The sequence below is a fragment of the Poecilia mexicana genome, unplaced genomic scaffold, assembly GCF_051168715.1.
Source record: "Poecilia mexicana isolate PSO_F unplaced genomic scaffold, ASM5116871v1 scaffold_19, whole genome shotgun sequence".
NCBI classification, from domain to species: domain Eukaryota; kingdom Metazoa; phylum Chordata; class Actinopteri; order Cyprinodontiformes; family Poeciliidae; genus Poecilia; species Poecilia mexicana.
The window spans coordinates 26,213,001-26,235,444 of NW_028263388.1; the positions used below are offsets into that span (position 1 = coordinate 26,213,001).

Sequence of the window (22,444 nt, forward strand, 5' to 3'; positions counted from 1 at the left end):
TCAGCACCAACAGACCACAGATTAGCTCTCCTTTCTTCTCCAAGCTGTATCAGTACATTTAGGTCACTTCAGGGCATTTATCTGAGTTTTCATTACAAACATTTTAAACATATTTTTGTCAGCTGAACTTAGTATAAGTCTGTCTAAATAAGCACTTACAAGGACTACAAGGACTTCCAAATTTCCAAATGCACACGAGAAGCTTTAGGAATTTGATTATGTCATTTATAATCTTCTATAGTGGTGAACTACCTTATGGTTGCGTCCATGCTTGTCCAGAAGAGAAATGATAGATTTGATGTGTCCTTCTTTGATTATGTTTAGGGCTTCTGGGCTTTCCACCAGCACACAATGAAGCACCTCCAAGATACCTAGCAAAAAGAATCAATTAAACAATCTTTAAAATCTCAGGAACTGCTGACACAGGGAAAAGTCCACAAAATGAGGCAATCTAGTTCTAGGTTTGTTGGTTTCACAACACAAACTGACTTGGAAACATGTCGTTTCCAAATCACAGTTTTCTGCTTTGCATGCATTTAAATCCTTCTGGTTTCACTATGAACAAAATGTCGTCTCTTGCCTTCCTCCATCTTTACTCTTCAAAATTGTCCTGTGAAGCTTTGGAAACTTTAGATATAATCAACATTGCTTAGTTTTCTTGTTTTTTCAGTATTTCTCTAAAGCTTTATTTTGGTTTGTGACCCGAGTACAACATTTTTAGCTTAGTGAGTTTGGTGTTCACTTCTATAAGCAAGTCCCAGAGTTCTTCCTCCAACTGTGAAGCACAGCTGGAGCCGCAGACTGATTTTAGATTCCAGGGTACTGATGACTTTTTTTGCCCAGCTGACTTCCAAACATCGAGGGTTTCCACAACAAGATGTTAAAATAACTTTCTACTCTAGGAGAAAATGAAAATGCTTAATTAAGTTGGACTCTGAAATGTATCATTTTATCTTAATAATTAAGTCTTGTTGTTCCATGTTGTGAAATCCTCACAAAGCATCAAGCCCTTTTCTTTTTCTCCTAGATCAAATTTTTGTCCTCACCAAGCGTACACACATCTTGCTGAAGTTCAAGCTGCTGTACCTGAAGAAGCTTCCAGTCGCTCCAGTCTGCTTATCAGCCAATCCAGAGAGCCAGAAAACTGAGCACAGTTTTTCCTGTTTCCCCGGATCAGTGCAGCTTGAAACAAGAAAGGAAGGTGGATTAGACAAGATGTCAGCAGAGGCTGCAAGTGTGTAAAGCTTGTCCACATCTATGTATACTGTGTGTACCCAGCAGTTGATACAAGGAGTTGAGGATGGAGCTCCAGGCCTCTGCAGCCTCCCTTCCAACCACCTCAGCAAAGTGAGCTGCACTGCTGTACACATGGAGACGATCAATACACTCCAGCACCAGGCTGATCATCCCCTACACAAACACAAGGAGTTCAGTTTTCTCTTTTTCACTAAAGGCATCAGACAGTACTTATGGCTGGGCTACTACGTAGCAACAGATTGCTTTCTTCAGAATGATGAGCTGTAGATTTTCTATTTTATTTTCTGCTTCCTGGATTTTAATATCATGATCAGAGTTTTATTTTGTTGCTGGGGCTAAACATGACAAAAGGGGAGAAACACACAGCAAGACCCAAATACAGTAGTGTATTGTTATTATTTACATGTCTGGTGTGGTGAAGAAAGAGCTGAGCATAAAAGGGAAGCTCCTTTTTCATTTCCGTTCAGAGCATCACCTGAACAAAAGACCAGGTTCCCTCTTGGGATGCTACAGTGGCACAGGGGTAAAGCACTACTATGGCAGTCCGTTTTGACATAAGATCAGTTTCATCTCCGTAATTACATTCTAGATATCTCAAAATGCATTTTGACTAGATAAAACTACATTTTGACTCTCCATAATGGTCATTTAAAATATCTGCATTTATAGTCTGGCTTAGTAGGAATAATAATTCAAGATATCTTCAATTACATTTTGATGAGTCAAAATTCCTTTTAAGATATCTCAAATGACGTTACCGGATTTTTCATTTGATGGGACACATATCTGTAATTACAACTTAAGATGTTTTGAACCTAATTATGACTAGTCAAAATTATATTTTTAGATATCTGAATGAAGAATCACATGTAAACCCCTTAGTGCTGCTACTGAGCTGTCCAAACAGTTACCTGCACAATTTTAGGTTTCCCGCACAAAATTGTCAGAAAATGCCACAATGTAGAAAGAGCAGCAGTGTGGCATCTGTGGAATCTGTGGCATCGGTGGTATCGGTGGTATTGGTGGTATCGGTGGTATCTGTGGTATCGGTGGTATCGGTGGTATCTGTGGCATCTGTGGCATCGGTGGTATCTGTGGTATCTGTGGCATCTGTGGTATCTGTGGTATCTGTGGCATCTGTGGTATCGGTGGTATCTGTGGTATCGGTGGTATTGGTGGTATTTGTGGTATCTGTGGTATCTGTGGTATCTGTGGTATCTGTGGCATCTGTGGCATCGGTGGTATCGGTGGTATTGGTGGTATCTGTGGTATCTGTGGTATCTGTGGCATCTGTGGTATCGGTGGTATCTGTGGTATCGGTGGTATCGGTGGTATCTGTGGTATCTGTGGTATCGGTGGTATCGGTGGTATCGGTGGTATCTGTGGTATCTGTGGCATCTGTGGCATCTGTGGCATCTGTGGTATCTGTGGCATCTGTGGCATCTGTGGCATCTGTGGTATCAGTGGTATCTGTGGTATCTGTGGCATCGGTGGCATCTGTGGCATTGGTGGCATCTGTGGTATCTGTGGTATCGGTGGTATCTGTGGTATCAGTGGTATCTGTGGTATCTGTGGCATCGGTGGTATCTGTGGCATCTGTGGCATCTGTGGTATCTGTGGCATCTGTGGTATCGGTGGTATCTGTGGTATCTGTGGTATCTGTGGCATCTGTGGCATCTGTGGTATCGGTGGTATCTGTGGTATCGGTGGTATCTGTGGTATCTGTGGCATCGGTGGCATCTGTGGCATCTGTGGCATTGGTGGCATCTGTGGCATCTGTGGCATCGGTGGTACCTGTGGCATCTGTGGCATCTGTGGTACCTGTGGCATCTGTGGTACCTGTGGCATCTGTGGCATTTGTGGTATCTGTGGCATCTGTGGCATCTGTGGTACCTGTGGCATCTGTGGTACCTGTGGCATCTGTGGCATTTGTGGCATCTGTGGCATCTGTGGTACCTGTGGCATCTGTGGTACCTGTGGCATCTGTGGTACCTGTGGCATCTGTGGCATCTGTGGTATCTGTGGTATCTGTGATATCTGTGGCATCGGTGGTATCTGTGTTATCTGTGGCATCGGTGGTATCTGTGTTATCTGTGCCATCTGTGGCATCTGTTGCATCTGTGTTATCTGTGGTATCTGTGGTATCTGTGGAGAACTTATGCACTTGAAGACTGCTTCAGAAATCTGCAAAGAATTTTCTGTTTATTCACTTCCAACAAACAAAATGCACTCAAAAACAGTTTCAGATTACATTCAGCCATTCACTCATTAGCCGGTGCCGGTAACCTACACTGAAGCCAGAGCTGTCCTAGGGCAGACTGACAGGATACACACAGTGAGCGTCACTGGCCACCATCAGAGGACCAGTTGGGTGGAGTGTAGGGCTGTTGTAAACGAATATTTTAGTAATCGAGTAATCTATCGATTATTCTTACGATTAATCGAGTAATCGGATAAAAAAAAATTATAAAATGAAATATTGGTAAATCTGGCATAATACCAGTGTTACTATCAGATATCAATATCAGTCCAATTTTTCATATTTGAGCATCCCTAACAGTTGCTTTTTTGTAGTTTAGAAAACTAACCTGTAACAATAATAGCTCACTTTCTAAGTTAACCAGAAGAAAAGTTATAGAAAAATCTGAAATTATATTGAATTTAATAACAAAGAGGCAGGCTCATAAATATGCTTATAAAAATGTCTACAATCCAGCTTTTAGTTTATGTATTCATCTTCAGTGAGTTTAATAGATTAATTAAACTCACCTTGCCACCTAACCTGTCACGCTTTGGGTTTGAAAATACGGGAAATGCCGCCTGGAGTGGGAGGAGAGGGCGAATGAACGAACGTAAGATGGGGTGGAGGGGAGGAAATAGACCAGCGGACTGACGAACCGTTAGACCGGGGGACGAACACGGGGGGAAGCAATACGGGATATTTACGACACCTTCACTGGTCACACTCAGAAACTCATCTACCAGCCATGTACGATGCGCTCCGCCACCCGTTTCTTCAGACCGGGATATGAAATTTATTGTGCGGTTCGTCGGTAAAGCTACATTTACACGGTAAGCATCAGCTACTCAGCCGCCCGCCCTGTTCAGGCTATCCGCTCACCTCAGCGCTCTTCCCGCCGTTCGCTTTCAACCAGCAGCCCCGGAGGAGAAATGCTGCCGTACTCCAGGCATTCCTCAGTCATTTTAAGGATGCTTATTGGTTCCCCAAAAACGATTAAAAGTCGGGCATTATCATCAATCAATAAAATCCCCTCGGGCCAATCTTGAAGATTGGACTTTATGCCGCTGAGACTTAGCTTTTGTCAACAACTCAGAGGCGGAAGTGAGAGCTCCGCGCAACGCAAATGAAGTCCCGGCCGGAACACGGTGCGCTAACTAATAAAACATAAATTAACGAAGCTTCGAGGCAGGTAAATTTTCCTCGAGGAATTTTAGTAATCGAGGTACTCGAATCATTCGAGGAATCGTTTCAGCCCTAGTGGAGTGTCTTGCCAAAGGACATAACTGAAGCAGACAGAATTAGAATTTGAACCAGCAATCTGCCAGTTATCTCTGCCCCCTGAGTTACTGTCACTGAGGTGAAAAATGATGGCTAACCCCCAGGGATGGCAGCACTGCTCTTTTATGCCTGAAATAATTACAAAGAAATTCTTGAGCTGCATCAACAGCTAGAACCCGCTCCTCTTGCTACCTTCAGCTGTACCAGCAGTTTGGCAGCAGGGCTGCCAAAGTTTTCTCTAAACTGGAGATAGACAGAATGGGTGGACTGGGGCTGACCAAGAGCCCAGAGGTGGTGAGATCACTGCATGTACAAATATCCTGCAGATTTGGTGTGCCCTACTGCAGTCACAGCATTTTCAGCACATCAAGCTGAAATCTTAGAGTGATCTCCTCCCTCTCTCCTCTAGGGGGAGCAGCACAAAGCATGGTCATGTGATAGTCATATGGTTAAATTTGTCAGGTCAAAGTCACCAAGAGAAAACTGATATCATGATCCAACCAAAGGTCTATTCCGGCTGGCTTTGCTCTGAGTGAAAAACCCTGTAATACACACACAAACACATGCGCACACACACCTACACACACAAACACACCTGGAGTTGTTTCCTACCTCCTCTTGGAAGAGGTTCTGTCTGTTTTTTAGAGCTCTCAGCCGGTTCTGCTTGTCTTCATGGTCCAGGTGATCTTCAGGTGGTTGGAAGTAGCCAATCAGATCTTGTAGACTCAGACTGACTGAGTCTATGGGAAGATCTAAAGTAGAACTTTTTCCTTTCTTTCTCACTGTGTCCAGACCTCTGCAGATTCCATAGAACAGAATGTCTTTAATGAAATCAGTCCAATGTACAGTTCTGGTTATAGAATAAACTGTAAAGCTCAGACTGACTGACAAGTAAGTAATTCATGGGAACTGCCTTGGACTTAAAAATAACTGCTTTAAATCTTTTTTTCTGTCTTCATGTGCAGTAAATGGGTTCAACTCAGGGGTTAAGAGGTTCCCACTAATGCAGTATTTCTGTATCCTGAGCAGAATGACTGGCACACTGTTGGGACTCCCTTCCATCAGTAGATGGAGAGACATGTTACTTTTGGAGTTTTGCAAGTTTGTGCACATATGCTACTTCCTAATACTGTCACATTGATTATGTTCCTGTACTTCATAACATTTGTTGACATCTCTTCATGTTTGAATGGATTGTGATCTGAACTGAAGTTTTCTTGAATTCATCAGGATTTTCTTGTCACACAATCTTTTGGAGAAGAAAAAGGCTACTTCTACATCAAGCTAAAATCTGGCTCTGATGTGCTTATCAAAAGGATTATGATAAAATCAAGCTATTGTGCCCTTATACCTCTAGGAGGAGACATTCCCTCTTAAATTAGAGGACATTGCACACAACACTCTAATGAACCCAGTGTATTCCGTAAACATCAACAGACCCCAGTCAACCACATCTCCAACCATGTCTCATCTGCTTATCTTAGTTCACATTTCAAATTGCTGATTCATTCTCTACCAATTTCCTGTTTGATCTGCTGCAAATAATGACCACTAGTCCAGAAAAACCTTTTCAATAAAAGAAGAGCAACCTAATATGATTTAAATCTACTTTTTAGCAAAAGTTGACTGTAAAGACTGTAAAGTATTCTTGTAGAAGAATCCACTCTGAACTGCTAGGACTGTGCATGTAAAACACTACCTGACGGCACACCTCAGAAACTATTTTCATCCCACAACAAAACACTAGACAAGACGGGCAGACATTTTCTGACTTCAGCAGCAGTAAGGCACTCAGGTAACTATGAAGGCATCTTTGTCACTGGCCCCAAAGAAAAGTGTGGCAGACTCTTTTTTATATCAGTCAATGACAGGGTGAGTAAACCTTCCCTAATCTCTGTTAAAAAGCAGTGAAATAGCTTTGTATAATTTGTATAAGATAAACTGACAAATGACCATCCTTCATAGAGCTCCTACTCCAGTTTATCAATGAAAATGTGTGAGATGATGCTTAGAAGATGCACTTACTCCAGTCTTGTTTTACTCAAACTGTCAGTGCTCTGTTGTGACATCTCTAGTAAATAAAGTGTGAAGGTGAGAGTGTGTAGCAGAACACACCTGATGAAAATGTTGAAGAGAAAGACGGTACTGCGGATGACCCTGGCAGTCCGGCTCTCCTCATGTTGTGACCGAGACAGAGTGAGCCCATCGTCCATGTGACCTTCATGGTGCATGATGGCCTAAAAAAAACACACACACAAAACCAACAAAATCCCCCAGAAAATGCTGAATCACTCTCTGATCACCACTGTGAATGAACTGGGATTTTAAAAAAGATGTATAGTGTCAAAACAATATCCTGCAAGTCTATGTTTGATGAAGCACTAAGAACTGGGTCTCCACAGCATTAGCACCACAGGACCTTTCGATGGCTGAAAGTTCTTCTTATCTGGTTTTGAAATACATCAAACTGCAGAGCTGTGTAACAAACACTGCTCTCTCTCTACACACAGTGTAACTTTTGCCTGAGCTGTTAAAGTATCTCAATAATTATGATGAAAAGGCTTATGTTTAACTGCAATAAAAAAACTCAGTGATTCAAAAATCTAACAATAAATCAGAACTTTTTCCTCTGATATGAACTTAGACATAAAAAAACCAAGGAAAATCTTGTAACGTATTCTTTTAAACTGTTTGTGCATTATAATATTATTGCATAGGAGAAAATGAGATATTCTGTAATTCATGTGGTTGGCTTTCATTTGTGTTGGGTGTTGGGACCCTACTGGTCCCACCACCAGGATGGTTTGCAAAGAGACAGCTCTGTAACTGTGGGCTCTTGATGATATGCCATTGTTTTATATCACAACAGTTTATTGTTAAGATTATTTTTTAAAATTTATTCAGGAAGAAAAACAAGTACTTTGTTTTTATTGTAAAAGTTAGTAAGATATACCAAGACTGCCAGAGATTTCAACTGGAGATACACCAAGATTGGTGTATCTGCAGTTGAAATCTCTGGCACTATTGGTCTCTTACAGTTATTCACAGCGGCCTTGAATCCAGAAAGGTCTGCTGAAAACACATTAAAGATTAAATGAATTAAATGTATACCATAATACCTTTCTCTGTACTCCACCCATGCGTGCACACTTTGCATCAATAGTTTGGTATGTAAGCCACAGGGAGGTGTTGACATGTTGAATATAGCACACAGAGTCACCATACTTAATGTCTGGTGTACCCATCCCGTCCACCTCCTTCCTCACACCAGGGTCCAGCTTTTCCTGATCGGCATCAGAGAACAAAAACTCAGTCAAATTGTCACTTGTATTCCCTGGCACTGTGGTGGTCTTCACTGAGGATTTACCTTGGACAACCTGAAGCAGAAGGCAGTGGACCTCACATCGGCTTTCTCTTTGTCCATCAGAAGAAGAGACTTGTCTTCAGTCAGGCTCAGATATTTCCCTGTGGTCACATGTCTGAGTCTGAAAGGCTGACCCCATCGGATATGACTCCCACTCCACCTGGAAAAAACACAAGAGCAAACACAGCTTTCAACACCACCAGTTCTGATGCAGCACATTTGTCAAAATAAATCTACATTTAGAAAATGACAACAATTAAGCAAATATTAAACATAACTTTCATTAAGCTTATATTTCTGGATTAAAATTGTGTTTTAATTGGTCTGACATAGCATTCTAATCTTTAATATTATGCTTCATCAAATAGAAGCTGAAAATAAGTAAAACCAACAGAAATGAAGTCTGGAAAATATCAGACTGAGTGGAATAAATCTGTATAATGTGTTTCTCTTTGTGATGGAGTTACTGGAATAAATTAACTTTTCAATAATATACTAAACAAATTATTTTATAATTGTACATAGAAATAGAATATAATCAAGATGGTACCAATAGGTCCACCCTGCAGGCACACTTATTCACAGCAAGTAATTATTCAATTAGATCTAAACAGTGTAAAACAAATGTGGAAAAAAAACGTTTAATGTTTATCAGCTCGCATCATGTTAATATGAGTTCAGTTTTCACACTCCAATCGGGTCAATCAGCCATGATTAAATATAGAAATGATTCTGTATTTGTCATGTCAGAGAGATGTGCTGTGCTTCAGTCAGCAGTGGCTACTGTTGTCTCAGAAAGACTTTGAGAGTCCACTAAGAGCATTGGGCAGATTGTGGTTTTGCTAAGCACCAAAATACATGAAAGATCAACCTTCTAGACCTCTCAGGTCTTCTGGTTCTGGTTCTGCTGTGCATTCCCAGAACCAGAACCAGACCTGGAGAAGCAGCATTCAGTTTCTATGCACCACAAATCTGAAACAAACTTCCAGAAAACTGCAAAACTAATTTAAATCTAAATTAAAACCCTGCCTGTTTAGAGAGGCTTTTGATCAATAATAACTGGAACATTGAACAATATATTTAGTATTTATTATTCTCAATGATTTTGATGATGGTATTCGACAAAATTTATTGTTTACTGCTCATTTCATAATTGCTTATTGTGCTATGTTTTTATCATGTGTAGCACCTTGAACTGTTTTGTTACTGATATGCTTTACACAAATAAACTTGACATGACTTTAGTTCTTTACAGGTAATATATAGTAGCTTTAATATTCATCACAGTGAGATTGTGCTGACTTCTGGTAAGGTGAACCCAAGTATAAATGGATTCTATTTTGCTGCATTTTACTGAATTATTGATGCAATTTTTGTAAAATCTATATTACAGCATAACATTTCTTCAGTTTTAAGTGCTACACAAAATAATTTTCATAGTTTCTTTACCATCACTGAAAAATGGAATACAACACAGTGTGGTCAAAGTGTTGCATGCAGGTGACCAGTGTAGACAATCTGATACATGGCAACCATGCATGGTAATGGTCTGCAATCCTTTCAAAACACAACGTCAAGCTGTGACAGTGCTTAGCAACCATCACGGCCATTTAAAGGCTTGTGACGCACACATTTTGAGTAAAATGTGTTATATTTTTAACTTGTACTCTGACACTGCAGCCAGCAGTACAGTGAGCTCTACCAGTTCATTACTCAGCAGCAGGAGCTGAAAACTTCTTGACAGACACAGAACACAATAACTTATGTGATCAAGTGTGTCTGTCAGTGTGTAGGAGTGTGGTTATGTATAGCAGTGGTCTTATGTTAAAGGAGCAGTTTGCTGTGCATATGAGCCCAATGAACACGCTGTGCTTACATGACGCGCAGTGTCTCCAGTCTCCACAGGGACCTAGCATGACTCGAAACTGCTCCTCCTTCATAGTGCACTGACCTGGAGAGAAAATGAAGCCATTACACCAAACCACAAACACTTCCTCTGACATTCAAACAATTCTTGGGCGGTTTTACTTTTGTGCTGTGTACAGTAATATCTATGCACCTGGATGAGTCAGAATCACAGACACTAAGCTGCTGTCAGTGAGGGGGAGTACACAGACACTTTCAGCAGTGCTGTTAAACAACATGGCTGCAGCCAGTGGGAACATCTTCAAACCATAAAGGAGCTCACTCTCTGACTCTCTGTCACTGTGGAGAACTCAGTGTTTCTGCCAGCAGCAGCTCAGCCACAGCTACATACTCATAGTCTCATCTGCAGGGTGACAACCCAGAATACAAAAACTAATAGCTGTAACTTTAATACTCCTTCATAATACTGACAACCTAAGAAAATGTAAGTTAAGTAAGATGCTCCACCTAACATCTTATTAGCTTATTAAAGCTAAAATAATAGTAACATCTTGTTAGCATCTTGACCAAGAGAAAATAGAATTTATATTCAGTGTACCATGGACAAGAGCATTCAGTTGTATTTTAAACAAGAGACAATAAAGAAAGAAGGCTCTAAAATCTGAACTTCTTCAAATCATTTTTAATATCAGACAACATCACCTTCTTTGTTCCTCTCCATGTTCCCCAGATGGAACAGTCAGACATTCATCCATATGTCCATGGAGGAGGCGCAAAACATCCCCTCCTATTAGGAAACCTACAGACAACAGAGTAAAACTGACAACTGAGAAAAATAACAATAGAACATGAAGAGGATAAAGAAGGAAGACGATGTAAGAAAAGACAGAATGGACTGTATAATGTAACACTCCTAATAGGAGTAAAGAAACAGGGATACAAACTATATGGTTGACCTGCAGCTGTTTTGTTATTTTTTTTCTGAGCATGAAGGTGCCAATTGCAAGATATGGCAGAAAGAGAACTTAAAGAAGTGGGGTAATTATAGAATAATGACTGGTAAACTCAGGCAACTCATTCTCAGTTACTCCTTGCAGGTTCCTTATGTTAAATCCTGATTAATCCCAGAAGTACTGGGATTTAGAACTCCTTATTTGGAATCTCTTAATAAAGGGCCCAAATTACTTTACAGAGGTTAATAACAGGAGAGACAAAATCCCTAGAAACAAGCCCATAAAATTCTTATCAAACTAAGTAAACAAAGAAAAAACAACAACTAATAATTATCTTCATAATAATAATTTGTGGCCTTGGTTGTGAGCTGGTTAACTAGTAGAATTCATAAAATTTAGCAAGTTAAAAAACTTCAAATGACATGACTTGACTTAACTGATGGTTGTGTAAATTAAAGTCACAAAATATAATAATTCTGCTATACTTAATTTGAACAGCATAGATAAAAGGTTGAAGGTAAAATTGAGAAGCTGAAATGAGGCATAACTGTCAAATGAAAATGTTGTTTGAACTAAGAGTACCAGAAGAACCTTTTCTTCCTTCTCTGATTAAAAATGCTAAGCTGAGGTTTGAAAGAGAACCTTCAATAAGAGCAGCAGGTACATTTGTGTTAATGTAAGTTTCTGTTAAAAACATACAATTAATATTTTGACTTATAATAATTTCATGTAATAAAAAAGTCTGAAAGTGTTTTGACTTTCACCATAATCATGAAGGTTTTCTGAGACAGTTTGGAGAAGTTTTTTCTTTATAGGATCTATAAATCCAATACCCTTCACATAGACTTGGCTTATATGATGGGTATTTCTCAGTTAGTTTAAGGTTACAACAAAGGAAACATAACACTTGTCACAAGACGAGGCTGCAGGCCTAGCAAAGTGTGTGCTGTTCAACTAGAACTGATGATGGTGACACAGACCAGATGAACATCAATCCTGGTTGGAGCGACTGGTGGTTGGATGACATATTTTTTGTCAGTTTACAGTAACTCTGTAACCCAATACTCAAGTGAGCTGTTGGAGGATAAAAAGTGGCTGCCAGCACGATTAAGGTAAAATTCATGTGCCAGCTGCAGTTACTGGTTCCATAGGTTCTCTCTGCCTAACATAGATGTGATCCAGTGCTGGCCCAGTTTGGTATTAATGTAAACATTGGGGCATTGGGTCTGCCTCCCAACCAGTCCAGCTCAGTTTTTGCCATGGCTTCCCAGACTCTGGCCTGTCTGTACGCGGACTATCAACAGGCTTGATGTCGGTTATGAGCCCTTCTCTCTTGTCCTCAGGCAGCCTGATTGCTTCAACTCTGCTTCAGCTTCAGGTTTGATCTTAGTTTGGAAGCTGCTTGATAGAATACAGGGAACAGTTGCAGAGGCAACCAGAGGGAGAAGTGAAATCCTCTTGACCTTAATGGTGATTTGAGCTTTGATATAATTTTTTAATCTACTTGAATTTGTCCTGGATCAAAATGAATCTTTTCTTCTACACACTGACAGGTTTTGTGACAGAGTGATGTTATTGTAAAGTCCATGGAGAGCTCTGATTGCTAGTCAGGAGGCTTTAAGTACCCAGTTCAAGTGTCTTGAATAAAATTATTAAGGATCTTTAAGACACTGGATAAAAAACTGAATAAGACTAAAAATTAATCACAAGTAAGGCCAATTTCTACAAGTTATATGTAGGAATACTTTGTCCAAATGGAGTAACAAACCTGTGTAAAAGTCAAAGTCATCTTTCATTACGTTCCAGCTGAAGAAGCTTAGAAGTTAATTTGCTGATTGGACCAGACCACAAGCAGGAAGGAAAATGAATCCAGAAGGGAAAACTAACTGCTCAATGACGTACCTTGTGCTACTTCGCTGCCAGAACAGATGGGAGCCACACTCCATAGTGTCTGCTGGAAGGCTGCATCTACCTGCAGGCTGCCATTCCCATAGGACAGATGCTACAAGAAACATGATAAGTCAAATTACACAGGCAGAGATATTTCTATAATGATATCAGCGCACAGACAAGAGATTTCCTGCAGGTAGACTGGGGAACTTGAGTTCACCACTGGCTGATGAGTGAGTCTGTCTGTTAGCACAGACTCACTGACTCACGGAAGGTGTACATATTCATTAATTTAATAAACTTAGTAATTCTGGTTTAAGACTAATCAGCGCCAGCATAAAACACTTTGAGTAAACAGTTAAGTAAACATTATCAGCAGTCAATTTTCTGTTTATATTAACTTGATGAGCCTGAGTGACAACGCATCACTGATGCTGTCAGTGTGATCATTAGCTATGTAGACAGAGGCAAACCTGGAACTTTGAGCCTCCAAGCTGCATTCAAGTCCAACATGCTTTACCAACTGTATGAGATTGTTCAGAGAATGTTGGACAGACCCAACATGTCTGCTGTTATGCCTTAGTATACACTAACATATAAACAGAAGGTCAATATATGCATTACAGATCACTATAGGAGCTGCTGCAGCAAAGGCAGATGAGTAAAAACAAGGAGGACAAAATTAATTTGTAAGTCAAGGAAGGAAAAGTGAGAGATGAGAGCTTGGTGCTGCTCCCACGTTCTCCTACAGACCAACAACTGACCAGATATCTTTCAGAGGAGACGCTGACCAGGATGAGATCATCTCCCACTCTAACCTTCTCTCCCTCTGAACGCTGCTTTGATGCTGGATGGATGGTCCACCAGCATGCCTCACCTACACACACACACACACACGCAAACACACGCACACACACACACACACACACACACACACACACACACACACACACACACACACACACACACACACACACACACACACACACACACACACACACAGACTGTAAAACAGAGGATATGGAACATGGCTAATGTTTTCTTGTATTTTACTACATACCACATGTGATAAAAAGATTCACTGTGCTGGAAATCAGCTCAGAGCCCTCCCTCCCTGTGCAAAATCTCCCTGTGCAACCATTAATAGAACAGAAACAGGAAGTGTGGGAGTGGCTTGATGAAATGTACTAAATGAAAATAACAGGATTGTGCTATTTTCTGCAAGAGGAAGTGCAGGGCTAATGCTAACATCTTTCCATCCTCTTGGTCATCCAAGAGGATGACCAAGGTCAGCACCTGCAAGTAAAGTGTGAAAAGCAGCAGCAGGTCCAGGATGTTCATGCAAATGCCAGCTCCCCTGTTGGTGAATCTGCAGAGGAAGCTGGAGTGACTGGTTGCTTTTGTTACACAAAGTCAATACTGTAAGAACTACTTAAAGTGCAACAAATTGTAGCTAAATACTTAAATTAATTTATTTTGTGTAGTACAGTACACAGTTTTAGAGGGTAAATTCCTAGGAAGGTTGGAACTGAGGACGAATTTTGGATTCTGTTATGGAGAATTCTGGAAGCAGTTTGTCCACCCAGCTTTACTATTAGCTTTTCTAAGGTCTTCTAGGGCAAGTAATACATATCAGAGCTTCCCAAAGAAACTTGCTAAACCTGGTGGTAGGGGCGCTAGGGAAGTCATCCAGAGGCCCAAAGTGTTTGAGTTAAAAATGTTTAAAATTGACAGGAAATATGGCTAATTATTTGTTATTGGGAAACCTTACTAACAATACCTAACCAACCAACTATAACATTTTAAAAAAGGAAAAAAATAATAATAATAGTAATACAAAAATACAATTGAAATAAATATCACATTTTTGCACTTCAGTTGTTTCATCCTAATATGTAATAAACAAACAAGCAATGCTTGGCCTGGTGGTCCATGAGGGAAACCTTGACATCTGATACAGAGTAGGTATCCAGAAGTACCACTTAGATTTTTGTATTAAGTTTGTGCCTTAGACAAAAGAGAAGAGCAGGTTTTATAAATGAACAGTGAAGGGGCCTGGCAAATCTACAGCATTCTACTTTCATTAATAAAAAATAGTCAAACTGTTGTGTCAGTGATTTTTTTCCACTCCAGCTATAATTAGATTTATATGAAGGAGAGCCAGATTTGATGATCTCAGGGTTAGTGAGAAACTCCAACTTTCTCACTCAGAATTCTCACTTCTGTCAACCTTTTTGTATACATTTTTCAAACTTAAAGATTGGAAATTCAAAATTAAAAAAAAACAACTAAAAGACATTATATAACTGACACATTTAATCATTTAATCAGTGATCACAATGTAGTGTCAGAATGCCTGACACTACTGAAAAGTCCAAGTCATCAATGAAACTGTTTTAAGACAACTAGTATCCATCCATCCATCCATCCATCCATCCATCCATCCATCCATCCATCCATCCATCCATCCATCCATCCATCCATCCATCCATCCATCCATCCATCCATCCATCCATCCATCCATCCATCCATCCATCACCTGTCGTTTCCTCCTGCAGTCCCACGTCAAAAGCCAGTTTGTCTGTAGACGATCGCGAGGTGGACAGACAGCACAAAAACTAGAATGAGGAACAGAAAGCAAAACAAGTTTCACCAAATAGGAGCCCACAATAATCACAGTGAAAGGCATTCTTACAGCCAATAAAAATGCTTAAAGACCAGTTTTGATTTGTGTTTGTGATTATTATCCTGTTGGATCTCAAAATTGTGTCCCAGTTTCAGCCATCTCACTGTTGATCTAAGGTGAAGTTCAACATTCTGAATGCAGTCCTTTCACCAGCCTGGTGCTGCCACCACCATCGTTGATAGTTTCTAAACTTTAAAGGCAAAACATTTTTCACTGCAAATATAAACTCACCATTCACTTCATAATTAACGCAAGTGTTGAATCAACCGATCAAATGGCAGCAACTTAATGCATTTAGACATGTAGACATGACCAAGATGATCTGCTGCAGCTCAAACTGAGCATCAGAATGAGGAAGAAAGGTGATTTAAGTGACGTTGAACATGGCATGGTTGTTGGTGCCAGACGGGCTGGTCTAAGTGTTTCAGAAACTGCTGATCTACTGGGATTTTCACAAAAAACCATCTCTAGGATTTACAGAGAATGGTTAGAAAAAGAAAATATCCAGTGAGCGGCAGTTCTGTGGGCACAAATGCCTTGCTGATGCTAGAGGTCAGAGGAAAATGGCTAGACTGGTTCAATCTGATAGAACGGCAACAGTAACTCAAATAACCACTTGTTACAGCCGAGGTATGCAGAAGAGCATCTCTGATCAACACGCTGAACCTTGAGGAGGACGGGCTACAGCAGCAGAAGACGACACCGGGTGCCACTTCTGTCAGCTAAAAACAGGAAACTGAGGCTACAATTCACACAGGCTCACTAGAATTGGACAAAGAACATTGGAAAAACGTTGCCTAGTCTGATGAGTCTCGATTTCTGTTGCGACATTTGGATGGTAGAGTCAGAATTTGGCATCAAGAACATGAAAGCATGGATCCATCCTGCCTTGTATCAATGGTTCAGGCTGGTGGTGGTGGTGCAGTGGTGTGGGGGATATTTTCCTGGCACACTTTGGGCCCATTAGTCACAGCCTACCTGAGTATTGACCATGTCCATCTCTTAATGACCACAGTGTACCCATCTTTTGATGGCTACTTCCAGCAGGATAATGCGCCATGTCATAAAGCGCCAGTCATCTCAGACTGGTTTCTTGAACACGACAATGAGTTCACTGAACTCGAATGGCCTCCACAGTCACCCGATCTCAATCCAATAGAAAACCTTTGGGATGTGGTGGAACAGGAGATTTGCATCATGGATGTACAGCTGACAAATCCACATCGACTACGTGATGCTATCATGTCAATATGGACCAGACTCTCTGAGGAATGTTTCCAGTACCTTGTTGAATCTATGCCACGAAGGATTAAGGCAGTTCTGACGGCAAAAGGGGACCAATCTGGTACTAGCAAGGTGTACCTAAGTTAGTGTATTTTTTTGTCATTGTCAGTCTTTGTCTTATTTGACATTCTCAGAACAGTTTGCTTGTTCATGGAGGCAGCCGATCATTTTAGGAGCAGTGGCTTCCAAAACAATCAGCAAGGCTGGTCCTGGAATGATGACACAGCCTTTATTAAGCTTTCCTGAATGAAAGAGAGACACATAAAAGAAGAGACAATGTAAAAAAATATAGTTTAAAGATGACTGGTTCAGTTCTCTGCAGCTCAGGCGATTAGCACTGATGACTCTAATCTGAATTGAGTCTGCTTCTCTTAGTTGAGGCAGTTCTTGTTGCTTTGCTGTGGTTTCACTAACCATTCCGCTGTAGGAGTGTCGTAGTAAAACAGCGTGTCCATACAGCAGAGTGCGATGTCCACCGCCCTGGGCCGCCTGTGAGACACATGGACAGACACACAAATAACAGATAAAGGTGTCCAGAACATAATCGTTGTTCATACAAACTGTACATACAGAGAACATTCAGGTTTCACTTTAGAAAGCTTCATAGAGTGCAAAATCCCTGCTAACACACAGAAAATGTGTAAGCCATCAAAAAATTCTAAAATTCTAAATCTATACCATACCAACTTTATTTATAAAGCACTTTAAAACAACCACAGCTGATACAAAGTGCTGTACATCAAAACACAACATAACAATAAAAAAACATAAAACAAAAACATACAATTTAAAACTAGATCCCACTAGAGTTGAAAGCCAAGTAAAATAAATGGGTTTTAAGATGAGCTTTAAAAGTGGACAGTGAAGGGGCCTCTCTGACCTGCAAAGGCAAGTTGTTCCATAATTTGGGGCCCATGACAGAGGAAGCCCTGTCCCCTCTGAGCTTCCTTCTGGATCTCGGTACCTTTGTAATATCACCCTAACAAGCTGATGTGAGCTGATGAAACGAGCACTCAGGGCTCAAATCAGACTGTTATCAGGATAATGGCTTCATAATCAGCGGTTAATTACATTTTCTAACTGCACTGCTGCAGAGGATTTCTGCTCTGGGGCAGCAAATTATGCATATTGATGTGATTATTACCGTATATGTGAATATTTAGGTCGGAATTCTAAGTTAAAGTAGAATATTTACAGGACATTTTGACATTTTATTTGTCCAGATATTGTCTTAGATATTCTTGCCACACAGTTCTTTAATAAGAGGAATTTTTTTTATCAATAACTGGGTTGTCAACAAATAAAGGTGGTTTGATCAACATCAAGTATCACTGTTGGTTCAAAACAAAAGGAGTTACCTGCAAAATCCAGAAACCTAAGCATTTTATTATTCTAAAATATTATTCAAAAAACACCAGATTTTATTTTTGAAACTTACATGTCATTTAAGGCAAAAAAAAAAAAAAGAAAAAAAAAAAAGAATGATTTTTCTGGATAATGGCATGCTAGTTTTTGGTAGCTACTGTGTAAAGTAAAAATATTTCCATCACCTTACTCAGCATCCTTATACAGCAGTATTATTCTTTTATCTAATCATCTTCTAAACTTTGATCAATTCCGATGTGTCAGAGCCTCCAGAATAAAAGGATTCAGATAAAGGAGAGCTGACGCTCAGTGTAACAGACCTGGAATTTTATAAATATTTTATTCTTATAACACTTGACAATCCGAACAGAGCCAGAGAACATATGTGGAAAAAATATTTCCACATATGTTCAAAGTTGTACCAGAAATTTTCAGCAAAGCCCTTTCAGTTCAGCACTAAGTGAATGGAACGAACGCGGAACACAAGCAGAATGTTTGGTCTTTATGAAGCTGATTGTTCTCTAAAGTTCTATTTCAAACTTTAGAGACTTTCACAACACAACTGGATTAAACACTTTGGTTACTAATTTGGTAACTTTTAAAATAAATTGATTTTTACGGTGTTAAGGGAAAAGCTGCTGAAAAACTGTATAGCATTACTTTCTACTTCACAGAATTGTGATAGTAATTGGTCTGTCTCAAAAATAATCCAAATAATACACAGTTAAGTTCATGGTTATGAAATGACAAAATTGAAAAAGTTTAAAGGATCTAAATAAATTTGCAAAGCACCGTAAAGACAATACTATAAAGGTATTTATATGAAGGTCCTATAAAAACACCATCATTTTTAAAGAAAATAAGTAACAACACTGGTTCTGAAAATTTCACTAAAGATTTTATTTTTAAGCTCAAAAGTAGAAAAATATATGTTATGATTTACCACTCTAATAGTAGATGAAACCCACCTGAGTATAACTACCAGCCACATGATCTGAATGAATAGCTGTTGTGACAAGTCAGAATCTGCTGTAATACTATTACTAAGTTCTTACATTAGTACTAAATAAATATTCAAGTGTATATATATATATATATATATATATATATATATATACATATATATATATATATATATATATATATATATATATATATATATATATATATATATATATATGTATGTATGTATGTATATTGTAATTAATTCGAATCAAAACAATAATTATAAAGACAAGAAGAAATGCCCATTCATCCATTTAGCGTCTCCGTTAAGCTCCATTAAAACAGCAGTCTGCCCAATTACACATAAACTAATGAACATCAATAGTCTCTTTTTCAATGAAAAAGGCATACAGGTCAGAAAACAGAGTGAAAAAAACAAAGTGATCAGAAAGCAGAATGACTGTCATCCCTGGAACATAGATGTGGTTTCACTCACCCCTTCAGCCTTCTCCTCTGTGCTGGCCAGCATCTCCTGAAGGGCTCGGACAGACAGGGACTGCTCCAGCACAAAGGTACAGATGGAAAGATCTGGAGGAACATTCTGGAAGTAGAAAAACACAGCTTGGAGGGCTGATGTTGGCTGAGAAGCTCAGAGGATGGTCAGCAGTTCAGTGTGTATTATTTTAGAAAAAAGAAATAGATCATGAAGAAGTGTAGGACTGTTCATGTCCATCATGTCTACAATGTTCCACAGACGGTGACATGGTCAAATGGAGACTTTCTGAAATATCTGGAGTAGTCTATGGTGACCAGCCACAAACATTAAAACTCACCATTCTCACAAATTGTACATTGAACCTCATTAGACCTGCACAACTCCAGACCCAGACCCAATGAACAGTTGAAATATTTCAGTTTGCAATAAACCCAAAGCATGTTTCATTTCTTGAACTGAAGTAATCTACTTTTTTGTTGATGTATTTTTTTGTGCCTGCAACAAAAAAAATAGCAGGCACAAATTACATACAGAAATAAGTAAAGTACCTTGGAGTTGGAGATGGACTCTAGGAAGCAGAGTCTGTTTCCAAAGCCTTCAGCTGCCAGGCAGAGCTTCTGTTGCTCTTTTTGAATTGTAGCCGAGCATTGTAGAACCACTTCATCATCCTGAGCAAAAGAAAATAACATAAATAGCAAGTTATAACAAAGACTAGACCGGACCCAATCTGGTCCAGTGCAGTCCGACCTGACCCGGTCCAGTCTGGCCTTGCTGTAGCTAGGCTCTGGCAGTGTTTGCTCTGAGCAGAGCATTGCCTTCAAAGCAGGACAGGATTGCTATGTCAAAACATGCAAATCTGTATACGTCATTATTTACTTGTGAGACCGCAATGAACAACACAGAGCTTCTCACCCACCCGTCACCTCAGGAAGCCGAGGTCAAACTTCAGCTCACCATGGGACCAGGCAACAGGGCAGCTGTGGTGGAATCCATCAAAGAATTACAAACCCAGCTCTGTCTCAGCATAAAGCAGCAACAGACTAGAGGAGAGAATGAGTAGTCGCTGGGAGAATATTCATCTCTTTACATCTCTGTACATTGATTGGTTGAGGCCAATCAACCAGTTGATGGCTGATTTTGAATCATTTTGGGTTCCAGAGAGTGAGGTGGAATTGGGCCATAACTGCTGATGCAAAGAAGCTGAACCTGGTTTGAACACAGCCCAGGTCTGGCCGGGCTGCAAAAAGGGGCAACAGCAAAAATAATAATAATAACAAAAAAAGCGAAAGCTGAGTGCTGTCAGGTCCCTGATAGATCCCCTCTATATTGCTGCCAAAGCCACACATAGATTCACCCCGGTGTGCAATGAGCCTCAGTAGGTCCATGTGACTATGGTAATCCTCTTAGCAGCCAGATAGTAACAGCACTACAACATGTTCTGGATCCCAGTGTGACAATCAATTTAAAGCAGGTCTGCTCTCATATCACAAACTAATTCTGCTCTGTCAGGAGTGGAGGCAGGAACCTGTGCTTGTTGATCAAGAGGGATGCAGCTACACATCAGCAGCATCACACCTCTGTAACCTTCACTGATGTGACTGCTAGAGATGCCAATAAAATAATTATCAGAAAATCATAAAGTGTTTATTAGGTGGGAGCAGAATCCAACTGCTGCTGCATCATTCAGTCCTTTCAGTGCTGCTGTTCTTTGAGTGAAACTCATCAGAAAGATTTTTCTAGAAAAACCCAGAACAGAACAAATATCCTCATGCAACATGTCAGGATCCCAATCTGTATTAGTAATCCTGTTTGTGGGACAGGTCTGCTAGCTAATTTCAGAACTGATCCGTTTGATTCACTGAGCAGGACCAGTGTAAATATACGGTAAATGAAAAAATGGACAGTATCAGCAAATGCTGGGCTCAGGCTGCACAGCTGGGTTGTGTAAGTCCAGTATTAACGTTATGAAACATGTGAATGTAGTTCACTTCACAGGAGAAATTACAGACAGGTGCAGTTTCAGATTCTCTTTGAAACAGTCAGAGCTTCATCTTAACAGTTGTCAAAGAATTTCATTTCCCTGCACTGAGAGGAGGCAGGATTAACGGAGGGCTGCAGGCAAAAGCTCTCTTGCATAATATTGTTTCTCTGAAAGCATCCGACTGAACACTGACAAAACAATCACATGAAACAGTTTTCCTGTATAAAAATATGAATATTAAAAACATCATGCATAGGGTGACTAAATTTGTGCTTAACAAATATGTTTCAGATAACAATATAAATTGTAGTATGATTAAATACCTCTAAATATTACATAAAAGTTATTTGACAAGACCTATTTATTGCAGCTTAAAGGATGACATGACAGAGTCCAGTTAAAACAACATAGATTATTTCTTAACAAAGTTCCAATTAATCTCTGACCTTTATTATTATTATTATTATTATTATTATTATTATTATCATTATTGCTATATATTCATATAAGATATTGGAGATATTAACAAGAAATACTGTACACTATTTTATCAAATTAGTGTACACACTGGAACACGAGACATTATTGTTGAGAGATGTTTCATCACTACACAAAACACACACGCCTGAGCCCAGCTCTCTCTGGATACCTGTTCAAGGTGTGTAAACCTTTATATAATCCTAACCTATTGCTGTTCTTCCTCCCTCTCTCTTCCTCTCTCTATTTTGCTCCCTCTCACTCAACTCTTGCTCTCTCACTAAAGGGCTGCCTTGTTCGCCCACTCACTGCAGAGCTCAAGCTCCACATCAGAATAAGTCCTTTGTGTGCATGTGCTTG

At 39.8% G+C, this 22,444-nt stretch overlaps 1 protein-coding gene across 1 annotated transcript in view; it reads right to left on the reverse strand.

Annotated features, from left to right (window-relative positions):
* The window catches only part of ryr2a (ryanodine receptor 2a (cardiac)), a 167,530-nt gene extending 147,092 nt beyond the window's left edge, over positions 1 to 20,438 (reverse strand). Inside the window, exons 1-16 of the mRNA XM_088016421.1 lie at positions 20,379 to 20,438; positions 20,175 to 20,294; positions 19,627 to 19,731; positions 17,235 to 17,309; positions 15,390 to 15,468; positions 13,615 to 13,727; positions 12,863 to 12,962; positions 10,710 to 10,806; positions 10,018 to 10,092; positions 8,145 to 8,301; positions 7,897 to 8,061; positions 6,893 to 7,014; positions 5,390 to 5,573; positions 1,275 to 1,410; positions 1,087 to 1,182; positions 253 to 371 (exon numbers count right to left, since the gene is read on the reverse strand). Coding sequence (XP_087872547.1) covers positions 253 to 371; positions 1,087 to 1,182; positions 1,275 to 1,410; positions 5,390 to 5,573; positions 6,893 to 7,014; positions 7,897 to 8,061; positions 8,145 to 8,301; positions 10,018 to 10,092; positions 10,710 to 10,806; positions 12,863 to 12,962; positions 13,615 to 13,727; positions 15,390 to 15,468; positions 17,235 to 17,309; positions 19,627 to 19,731; positions 20,175 to 20,294; positions 20,379 to 20,438 — 1,803 coding nt within the window. The remainder of the gene's footprint in view (positions 1 to 252; positions 372 to 1,086; positions 1,183 to 1,274; positions 1,411 to 5,389; positions 5,574 to 6,892; positions 7,015 to 7,896; positions 8,062 to 8,144; positions 8,302 to 10,017; positions 10,093 to 10,709; positions 10,807 to 12,862; positions 12,963 to 13,614; positions 13,728 to 15,389; positions 15,469 to 17,234; positions 17,310 to 19,626; positions 19,732 to 20,174; positions 20,295 to 20,378) is intronic.
* Positions 20,439 to 22,444: the final 2,006 nt, after the last annotated feature.